The 11,859-nt window shown below is 29.0% G+C and overlaps 1 protein-coding gene across 2 annotated transcripts; it reads left to right on the forward strand.

The window, feature by feature from the left end:
* Positions 1 to 4,907: 4,907 nt before the first annotated feature.
* Positions 4,908 to 8,181, forward strand: LOC117926256 (rho GDP-dissociation inhibitor 1-like). 2 transcript variants are annotated; one of them, XM_034845340.1, is made up of 5 exons: positions 4,908 to 5,518; positions 5,677 to 5,743; positions 6,938 to 7,147; positions 7,247 to 7,371; positions 7,746 to 8,181. In XM_034845340.1, the coding sequence occupies exons 1-5, from the start codon at positions 5,288 to 5,290 to the stop codon at positions 7,821 to 7,823; spliced, it is 711 nt and encodes a 236-aa protein (XP_034701231.1). In that variant the 5' UTR covers positions 4,908 to 5,287; the 3' UTR covers positions 7,824 to 8,181. The 2 variants fall into 2 exon arrangements, with proteins under 2 accessions (XP_034701231.1, XP_034701230.1); XM_034845339.1 differs by having other exon boundaries at positions 4,914 to 5,518; positions 6,938 to 7,156.
* Positions 8,182 to 11,859: the final 3,678 nt, after the last annotated feature.

An 11,859-nucleotide genomic window follows, 5' to 3' on the forward strand; every position in this document is an offset into this window, starting at 1 on the left:
ATATTTTATCCCTTTAATACTAAAAATTGTCGTAAAATCAAACTAGTGTCACCATTTTTAAAGCAATTGACTTACTGTATGACTACTATGATTCATTTTAGCGTCTATTTAAATTATTTCTCAATCAACTTGAGTATGGTTACCTCGTATAATCTTTTCTAATATAAACTTGTCTAATCTTAATAATTTTAGAAAATGAATTTAAAATATCAATATAAGGATCATGAATATTCAACATAAGCTTACCTTGGGTTGAAGCTTTAGAAACCCGGTGAATTTTTTTTTTTTTCCCATTAAATAGGATTCTTTCACTCAATGCATTTGGCATAATAAAAAAACTTGATAATTTGCCTATGAAACTTTTCAAACTTCCTAATGTGGCACCTATCACTAGAATGATCATTACGATGACAAAATGAACACGTATATGTGACATTAACGAGTGTTTGCACAATTGAAATTATCTTTTTAGCCTTAATATAGTTATTTTTCTACCAGTGATAGTGATGGATCCATCAAGATATCCTAAGTCTCTCTTATCATCGGAAGACTTACACATATTTATTAAATTATTTAACAATTTAATACTTGGACGTATTTCTTCCTTCTAACTTATAAGGTAAGTACTTTTTCAATCTTAAAATTTTTAAAAAATAGCATTGCACTTTTCAAGGATACTTTACATTGAGAGTCGAGATATTTCATTTTATCTAACAAGTTTTTTTTCTTAAGCTCAAGAGTGTGTTTGAAAGTACATTCTTAACCCATGGAAACCACCGGAGGGAGGTGAATAGGTTGCCCATTTATATGGTCCAAGTCCGAGTTTCAGATTTTCTAATGTATTAATTTAATTTTGGGAAAATCCAAGAATATGAAATTATATATTAACCCTAAATTTGATTTTATGAATTAATATTACAATCAACTTGTTTAATATTAATGTTCAAAAATATAAAAATCTAATCACAATAATCGAAACACAAGATATATATAGAAATTACCAAAATCTTTCATATATCCCCGTCAATGCAAAACAAATCCATTAAATACGAAAAGTATATAAATTTACGTAACCTACAACCTTCTCCCAACAAACTTATTATGGCTAGTATTTATACTTTATTGTCGCATCCACCACTAGCTTTCTACTAATAGGACTTTCAAGTTTTCAAGTCAAAAGATTTTTTAGGGTATAGAGATGACAAAACAAGTTATTTATTTTGAAAAAGTATGTTTCCACACATTCATTTGAAAAAAAAAAAACATAAAATAAAAAATCTTTAAAAATAATTTAAAATTCCCACACTTAACGATTAGAGATAGCACTTTTGATGATCAAAATAAATCATTAAAAGGTAATATTTGAATGATTAAATGTAGTATATTTGATAGAAAAGTGCATAAAATCTTAATTATTTTTAAATAGATATATGAAGTTTGGATTTTATAAACTTGAATTCATATCTGATGAATTTTTTGAAATGATTGCGTGGAAACAGGCTTTTCTCTAATTTCTTTGGCTTTTACTATTCACAAAACCCTACTTAGAATGGAATAAGAAATCCAATAAAGTTGGAAAGTAAAAAATCAATAAGGAAACATATTTTAACTTCTTTGAAAAAAATTAGACTTTTTTTTACATTAAATTTAATTATTAATTTTATCATTTTTAACCAAATCTTAAACTACATGCTTATCTTAATTTATAATCTATATATAATAAAAATTAGGTCTACTACAATACAAAAATGCACTCTTTTTTTTTTTGTACCTATCCAAAAGTTACCATCAATCGGGTGATGTCATGTATATATTTTCAAGTCTCATTATTTATACATTAATTTCATTTATTTATATTCTTTCACCTTAATATAATTTGTTTATATCATCATTCAATGACAAAAATCTCACCATACATCTTTTAATTGTTTGGATTTTTTATTTTATGGATATCACTACGCTACCTTAAACTTATATAGGAGATGATAATTAGATCTTACAAAAAGTGATTAATTTACATGAAAATAAACAAAAATTCTTTGACACAAATAAGTAATTTTTTTATAAATCAATTCTCGTTCTTTCATTTTTTATAAATCTTTTTATAATCAATATTATTTTTATAATTTTCTTTCCTTCAACTTTTAAATAACCAAACATTAACTAAACATCAACACAAAATTGCCCATAAAGAATTAAAAAATTGGTCACTATTTGGTAACACAATGATCCAAGTGGAGGGAAACAAGATGGTTGGTCTAGCAATTAGCAAATAGAGGGTGTGGTAGCAATTAGCATTAGCTAATGCTACTACCTTTTTTTTTAGCCAAGAATCTTACTAATTTTTTTTTAACTTTTACACTAAAGTGTGACATGAAACAGCTGAATATTTGGGGAATATTGATGTGAGAGAAGGGAAAAATGAAAGAGATAGAAAGTAACATGATCAATAGTGGTTGAAATTAAGCCTCTATTGGATTGATTGAGCTAAATTATTATTTGTTTCTTTTACCTAAGAAATGTGGCTACATGATCTATGGCAAGAAGGACAAGATCCATTTTAGTTGGGTGGTTGATTTGTTCTTTTTAAGTCTCTGTCTTAAAGTGCTTTTTCACTACATTTGATCATGGCTTGTGAAAATGTTTCCAAATGAAAGAAGATTTAACATAAAGCATATTCTTTATGTGTTTTCTTCTCACCAAAAGGTGTACTAATTATTCTTGCTTTTTTTCATGGTAATTTTACTTATGGGTTATTTTTTTTTTTTAACTTTTTACCGAAAGTAACTTATTTTTAGATTTTAGAATTTTTTTTTACTTTTTTTGTTAACTTATCACTTATTTATTAAATTATTTGACTAAAAAAAAATAAAAATATTAATTAATGTTAAAAATAATCTTTTGATTTTCCGTATTTCTTAATACTCAATAGAGATAAAATATAAAAAAAAAAACAACTTAATACTTAACATTATTAAATACTATTTAGTTTTAAGTTATATTTAGGATTAAGCAAAAAAAAAAAAAGCAAACATCACCTTAGAAAATATTACTAAAAAGAAAAAAATGGTTAAAAAAATTGATTTTTTTATACCATAAAAGGGAGAAAATTAAAAAAATGTCAAAAGATTTTCCGTTTCAAGAAGAAAAATAATTTTTTTTAACTAAAATAAATGTTTTATGGAATTTTATTTTATTTTTTTAAGTTTTTCTGTCCTTCCATTTTTTCTCAATATTTTTTCCCTTTTTTTCCTCAAACTTTCCACCAACTGATCATAGCTCTTTTCCATAGATGATAATAATGAGTAAGTAATTTTGAAGAAATGAACACATTTGGGGGAGGTGTAGTTGGGCTAGGAGGGATTTGAGCTTTTATTTTAAAACTAGGGTGGAGTTGAAGGTGGGCTTGAGTTTTATAGGCCCATTTTGTTTGTTTTCAGATGTAAAATTAAAATATAAGTCATCAACTTGTCTTAAAAAAAAAAATAAATAAAACATAAAAAGTTGCAAGTAAGGCAGAAGGTGCATTTTGAGTATGGTTGAAAAGTGTGCTCTCCAAATCAAAATCCAGCCCACCAAACCCTAGTAGGTGGGTTGGAGCCCATATGACTTCAAAATGGCCCACAACCAAGGCCCATAAAACCCTTTTTTGATTTTTTATTTTTAGAAGGGGATTATGAAATAGGTATCTATAAGTTTTGTTAAATGATGATTCACCAAATCTTTAAATCAATATTTTTTTCAATAACATTTTTAGTAGAATTTGACCCTAAGATTTGGGATGATCAGGTCCTAATTAATATCCTAATGCTATGTATGGTTCTCAAAAAATTTGAGGAAAAATATAAGGGAAAGAAAATAAAAAGAAAAAAATAAAAGGAAAGTGAAAGTGAAAGAAAATAAAAAATAAATTTAAAATAAATAAATTATTTTTATATACTATTTCAAACTTTTTTTTATTTATTTAACTCTTTTATATAAAGATTAAATAATTTAAAAATATACAAAATTTTTAATAATTTTAATTATGTTTTAACTTTCTTTCGTATTTTTTATAAAAAAAACTAAACATGATAAAATCATTTTTCTTAAATTTTTTTTTATTTTCTTAATATTTTATGGTAACAAACATAATATAAATATATTCATTTTTCATCTTTATCATCGGAATCATATAACAATTGAGCAAATATATCAAACATACTTGGAAAAAAAGGATTTGAAGATACTAAAAATCACCTCACCAATGAGCAAGGTCCTCCACAAAAGATGACCTCTAGAACCAATCTCGATATTATTCATGATAAGTTATAATTTCGATATTATTCACATTCAGTACAATCTCTCTTGACAATCATGAACGAAGATGATTGGGCCTAATCATTCAATATGGGCACAAACTTAGCCTAAGCAGGTTGAGATTGTGGCTCACAAGTGGTCCGTCGGCCAGGCCAACATTTGGCATTTGACTATATATTACGATTTCGCACTACAATGAGTATGAACTGATAGTATTGAAATGCGGGAGAACTGGCATGTACTCTGTTTTCAACAATACAAAATTTTATGCAGTGATATCACAATTATTTATCAAACGCCTTCAAAAGTGAATCGATACAATAGAATTTTGTGAGGTTGAAGAGAGGGTTGAAAAAGGAGCAGTGAATGGGGGGCATGAGGAGGACCACGGACCACCTACGCATTATCCCTATGGCCAAGGCCTTTTCCAATTCTAAAGCAGTCCCCACAATCCTAGTTCTGCTTTAGGATTCTGATGATTTCGTGGATGCAAATGCGATAGTGACATTCACGTTCTCTTTCCTCTCTCTCTCTCTCTCTCTCTCTCTCTCTCTCTCTCTCTTGTCGGATCACCTCTTGACCGTTTCACTCGTCTTATCTCTCCCAAGTCCCAACAACCCACCACACAAGGCAAGAAGACAAACCCAGTTCCCCCTTTGTCTCTTCACTTTTTGGTGGGTCTCTCTCCCTCTCTCTCGTCCTATTTCCTGGGTTTTTAGGACATTGACAATTATTACCTTTCTGAGATTCTTTCTTTCACGCACCAAGTCCTTTCACAAAATAAAATCCTGTTTTTCGATTTCCTTCTTCTTCTTTTTTCCATGGCTCGGTCGTCCCACTTTCTCTGTTTTTCATGAACCAGGTCTTTCTTTGTTTTTGTTTTGTGGGTGTGGGGTTTTGTTTTCATGGAACAAGAGCTATGAGTTGGTCATTTTGGTGAAGTGGTCTTCTGGGGTTTTCATTCTGTGACTGTTGATGAGTAGAGTATATGGCTGTTGGAGCTGTGGGAAGTTCGAACAACATGGGGTTTGATGAAAAGATGGAGGCTGGAGACAAGAGTGGAGCTTTGGAAACAAAAACATCAGAACCAATGTCAGCAAATCAAGTGGGTGTTGATGAGTCTTCTCAGAATGCAGCTGAGGAGGAGGAGGAAGAAGTGGAAAGAAAAATAAAGTTGGGTCCTCAATTCACCCTCAAAGAACAGCTTGAGAAGGACAAGGTTTGTTTTTGCTGGCTCCCCAACCCACCCCTAAAAGCTTTTTTTAAAAAATAAATTAATCCATCTGTTTCCTGTTCTATAGTTAGATTTTTTTTTTTGGTGGGGTTTAAGTAGAAGTGTAATGATGCACTTTTGTTGGGTCAATTTTGTGTGTTAAGGATGATGAGAGTCTGAGGAGGTGGAAGGAACAGCTTCTTGGGACTGTGGATTTGGAAAATGTTGGAGGTAATATTTTTCTTCTTACTATCTGCCTTTTGTGAACTTATCCAATTTGGCTTTTGAGTTCCTTTAATTTCATCTTCTTTGCTTCATGTTAAAGGGTCAAACTGCAATAATCATAGAAAATAAGACCAAAAATTGGTTCTATATCTATATTATTATGGGGTTGCAGGATATTGTTTACTTCCAGTAATTTTCCTTATACTAATATTGCATTTTCCTGGGCAGAAATTTTAAATTCCTGCCTATTTTCGCTCATATATTCCTATTATTTTACCTCCAATTATGCATCAGAAGAAACCAAATGTGGGCATCTTAGCTTCATTTTCATATCTTCAAGCAAATTTTTTTTAAAAATTTTTTGGTTGGATATTTCTTTTTATAGTGTGTACCAATCAAGTTAAAGGGCCCAAGATCATCTTGACTAGGCAAAACTAGTAATTGTCTATTTTCAGAAATGGATTCATTGTATTGCTTTTCCCTTGTTGGTTTCTGATTTCTGTCTTTAATCTTCATGTTCAAAACTCAAAATCAAGCAGGAAAAGAAGTGGGTCCATGGTGTTGATTCTAACTTTGGCTTAAGCTATATTCTTAGAAGAATTTGCATGATGCATTATAATTAAAGTTAATATTTCAACCTGTTTTCTTTGAAAAAGAAAGAGGGGAATTATTTTCTGGAATTTTGAAAATTTTGGATTGATTTCAGCCCAGAATTCAATTGCTGTAAGCAATACATAGATTGAGGATTCTTGATACTATTTCCAGGATCAACCTTTCTGTAACACCAAACAGAGTTCGAGTCTATGGTTGCCGCAAGCCTGCTATGGATGTCATTTTTAGACTATTCTTGGGGGTTTCCTTTTTCTTGGTTTTTCTCAGAAGATTGAGCTTGAAAAATGGAAAATTGTACCATTAGTAAAATATGTAACATTCAACCATCCATGATTTGAGCAGAAGATTACCGTTGAAATTGGGCAGAAGTTTTTACGCCGATACTGAAAGAAAAACTTATCATCATCCTTCTTCTTAAAGAAAGCTGGTCTTACTTTTTATGCAGTTGATTATCAGTGCCTAGAATTTAGAAAAGCGTTCATTGCATTCTTTCCCTGCTCATGCTGAAATGCTAAGTAGGAACCATCAACTTTTGTTTTTCTCTTTTCTACTTAGTAAATTTTTGTATATTGTTTAATTTGGTTGCAGAAACTCTTGAACCAGAAGTCAAGATCCTTAGTCTGTCAATCATCTCTCCTGGTAGACCCGACATTGTTCTTCCTATCCCAGAAGATGGAAAACCCAAGGGGTTATGGTTCAGTTTGGAAGAAGGTAGTCATTACAAATTGAAATTCTCCTTCCAAGTGAGCAATAACATTGTATCTGGCCTCAGATATACGAACACTGTTTGGAAAACCGGTATGAAGGGTAAGCTTAGCTATCTGCATCCTAGCTCATATTGACATTTAAAACCTCCAAAGACTTGAACATTTCACTCTTGAACAAATCTTTCTTCAGTGGACAGCTCAAAGGAGATGTTTGGCACCTTTAGTCCACAGGCTGAACCTTACACACATGAGATGCTTGAAGAAACCACCCCTTCTGGCTTTTTCGCTAGAGGATCATATACAGCGCGATCAAAGGTAAGTTCCTCAGGGGACATTTCCTTTTGTTAGATATGAAACATTGAAGAACCTTCTCATGAACGCAAATTCTTCCTCAATCTGCTGTTCTGTCCTCAACTTGTGATCCCACACCTGGTCAATCAAATATAGTTTCATTTGGCCATTGTTGTAGCAAATGTGGACCATGCATAACTCTTTATGATGCCCTTACCTCATGGCATAGCCCTTAGTTTTGTTTGGTTTCAGCCCCAGAACTGGATCCGAGCTGTATGAAAAGGACTAGATCACCTTCCTATGCAAGCAATGGAGTCGAATTGGCCACCCCTAACTCTACTTTTTCTGGTCTTGATTATGTTTTTGCTAATGGGGCTTCGGTTTTTCTTTCTGTCCAGTTTCTTGACGATGACAACAAGTGCTACTTGGAGATCAACTACACCTTTGACATCCGGAAAGAATGGGCAACCCCATGAACCGAACGGAACAATAACTTCTTTGTGAGCATTAGAATAGGAAAGCTCCCTCATTAACTTATTTGACTCATCACTGCCTGCTTCCTCAGTCAGCTCACCCCTTCATTTTCTTCCAGAGGCTAGCTTCCAAACAAGCTGTTTAACAAGACCCAATGGGCAAATGCCTTTGATTCTGCAAAAAGTCCTTTCATTTTCCATCAATAAAAGGGAAAGCTTCACCTGTATTTTTAGGTCGTTCTTGTTCTTTCTCCATCTTCTTCAATATTGGTATAGTAGGCAGGCAAGTGGGTCTGATTCATATGGAACAAGGTCTGTATCCTCCATGCTCCATCAATCCATGAGTTTAAGTCCAAAATAATCCATTGGTAGAAAAAAAATGATAATAATAGTACCCATCTCAAAGTATTTGTCAAACTAATCTTTTTGCATCCACGTAAACATCTATATGGATTTTTTTTTAAGTGTGTAAAACCATCGTCGGTGACTGTGATTTTAAAAATTCATAAATATCCTTAAAACCATAGTTTGTTACTGTGGTTTTATAATTTTCCTTAAAACACAGTTACTAATTATGGTTTTAAAATTATTTTTAGTTCATCCATGTTTTAATAGTATTATGATTTTAATATTATTTTTAAAATATTTTTTTATCATAATAACCATAAAACCATCGTTATTAAGGAGTAACCTAAAATCATAATTATTAACATTAATTTTTATATGAAAATATAAAATCTTAAAATAATATAAATAATTTATTTAATTATTTTAAAATTTAAAAATAATATGAAAAAGTTTCAAAGAAAATATGAAAAAATAAAGATAATATACATATAATTTTAAAACAGTTGTAAAGAAAAAATTTATTAAGGGTAATTTGTAAAAAAAAGTAATTTTAAACCAACAATGGAAAATTGTAAGAAAATTTGAAAATATTCTTAAAAATCATTGTCATAGATTATGGTTTTACAAATTTTTTTTTTTTTTTAAACCACAGTTACTAACTTTGGGGTTTCACAAATATCTTTAAGGGGAACTCATGTAACCATACATCAACTAAAAAAATATGAGATTTTAAAACTTTATTTTTTTATTTTTAATTTAGTATAAATTATGGATGTACCAAAATTTCTTAACGATGTACCAGATATCTTAGGCTATGTTTGGTTCCCGGAAAGTACAAAGGAAAGAAAAAAAATTCCAAGGAAAATGATTTTCTCATGTTTGGTTGTCCTATGAAAAATATCAAAGAAAATCAAATATAATTAAAATTAATTAAAAACTTATGTATTTTTAAATTATTTAATCTTTATATTGATGAGTTAAAATAAATAAAATGAGTTTGAAGTAACAAAAAAAATAATTTATCAACTTTTAATCTATTTTTTTATTTTCCTTCACTTTTTCTTTCCTTCTACTTTTCCTTTGTATTTTCTTTCCCTCGCATTTTCCCTCAAATTTTCCGGGAACCAAACATAGCCTTAAAGTTCTTTTTGAAATGGGAAAAATTTCTTATAATTTTCTATTGCCAGTTTAAAATTATTTTTATTTACAAATTATCCTTAATAAAATTTTTCTTTACGACTAATTTAAAATTATATATATATTATCTTTATTTTTTCATATTTTCCTTGAAATTTTGAGAAAATAATTTTGCCTGCATTCCCATAAAAATTTATATATTTATAATAAATAAAATATTTATTTGTTTTATGAATTTTATCACATATGAATCAAAGAAAATTATTTTTTCATATTATTTTTAAAATTTTAAAATAACTAAATAAATTATTTATATTATTTTAAAATTTTATATTTTCATATAAAAATTAATGCCAATGATTATGATTTTAGGTTATTCCTTAATAAAAGTGGTTTTATGGTTATTATGGTAAAAAAATATTTTTAAATCAATATTAAAATCATAATACCATTAAAACATAGATAGATTAAAAATAATTTTGAAATCACAGTTACCAACTGTGGTTTTAAGAAAAATTGTAAAATCATAGTCATAAACTATGATTTTAAGGATATTTTTGAAACTTTTAAAACGACAGTCACCAACGGTAGTTTTACATACTTAAAAAAAATTCATATAAATGCTTACGTAGATGCAAAAAGATTAATTTGATAAATATTTTAAGATGGGTACTATTCTTACCAATTTTTTCTACCAATGACTATATTGGACTTAAACTCTCAATCCATTCTTCCACTGTTATTCGATGGGTACCTTTCTGATAAAAAAAACCAACTGGCCTTAGAGCAATGAGTAGGGACATGAATTCAAGGTTTGAATTGTTTACTTGTTTAACTACACTTCACTCCTTTTATGACAGCTTCCCTACGCCTAACGGGGCTTTACAGCCAATCCTATTAACATGCCTATGACATCAAAGCCATGTGTTAACGTTCCGTTTGGATGACGGAGTGTATTAAAAAAAAAAGAGAGAAGTAATTTCTCTTGTTTATTTTATTATGAAAAATATTAAGAAAACTTAAATGCAATAAAAATAATTTGAAAATTTATAATTTTATAATTAAAATTGGAATAAAAAATATATACGATTTTTTTTTGGGTTTATTTAGAAATACGTTTCTAAAATAAATTTTAATGGTTTTTAAGAACAAAATTTTGAAAGTTTTTTCAATTGTTGCTTGGAACATTCTAAAAAAATATCTAAATGTACTTTAAAAATAATCTACTTTAAGAATAAATTCTTAAAACAATTATTTCTAAAAAAAAAAATTTATCAATTAGAAAATTTTTTTTTATTCCAAAAAAGCATAAAAATGTTTAAAGCTTTTTTGGGACAAACAACATAACATTTTTCATAAGAATGTTATTAAATTTTAAATATAATTATTTTTTATGATGTAAAATAATTGATTTGGATGTGTAAGGTTTGAAGGACGTGGAGGAAAATGAATAGATGGTATGGTGTCATTATCTTGGTAATCAATTTCGTTAAACCTTGATTAACTTATCTTAATTAGCAAGGATCATGTGCCAAAATCATAATCCTGACCCACAGATTTGTTGACTAAGAGATATTGCCACAAATCTTAATTGTCAAAGTCAATTTCCATTTAATTATGTTAATTATGGTTACTTAATAGACTAACCCCACCACCACGTTCCTATTAATTTTTCATACTTTCCATCTCCCCCCGATCTCAAGCCTTTTCTTTATACACCAACTACTAAATCTTTAAATATTATTTTAGAGATATAATTTATTTTTAAAAATATTTAGAACCATGAAAATATAAATAAAATACATTTCAAGTTTTAAAATAGATTTTTATTTTTAAAAGTATAAAAAATATTTTCTATAACTTTTTTGGAAAATTGTTTTTAAAAAATCTTTCGAAAGAGATATTCTAAGGTTTGTTTGATAATTATTTTTTAGTTTTCTATTTTTCAGGACAAAAAAAATTTTAAAACATGATTGATAATTATAAATTATTTTATATTTTTTGTTTTAAAAAATATAAAATAAAGTATTTTTAAAATTTTATTATTATTTTTTTAAATCATTTAAAAAATAATTAGACAAATATATTTACGGATTAAAACTAAAATTATAAACAAAAAATTATTTTTAAAATATTTTAGGTTTCAGATAGATTTTAATTCTACAAAAATCAAAACGGTTTTTTAAAACCGTTATTAAAAATCATTTTTGAGAATTATTTTGGAAAATAGTTTCGAAATTTTCTTCTTCTTTTTTTCAATTTGGAGGAAAATTGAGAAAAAAGTTTCACATTTATTTTTGTTTTTTCATGATTTTCAAATAATTCGGAATAATAATGGGATGACAAGCCTAGCTGAATATTCGTCGGCTTGTCTCATACTCATAGGGGGTGGTAGGGTTGGTGGTGCAAGAGTGTGTCGGCGGGGACACCTGGAAAACGGTGTCGTTCTGAGACGCGGTTGTTGAAACAGCCTGGGATGAGAAGGCACTGGGCACAGGGATTGAAGCTAACATAAACGTGGAGCGTAGTTATTTAAAATGGGGGTGCGCACGTT

The sequence above is a fragment of the Vitis riparia genome, chromosome 12 (genome assembly GCF_004353265.1).
Source record: "Vitis riparia cultivar Riparia Gloire de Montpellier isolate 1030 chromosome 12, EGFV_Vit.rip_1.0, whole genome shotgun sequence".
Lineage (NCBI taxonomy): Eukaryota > Viridiplantae > Streptophyta > Magnoliopsida > Vitales > Vitaceae > Vitis > Vitis riparia.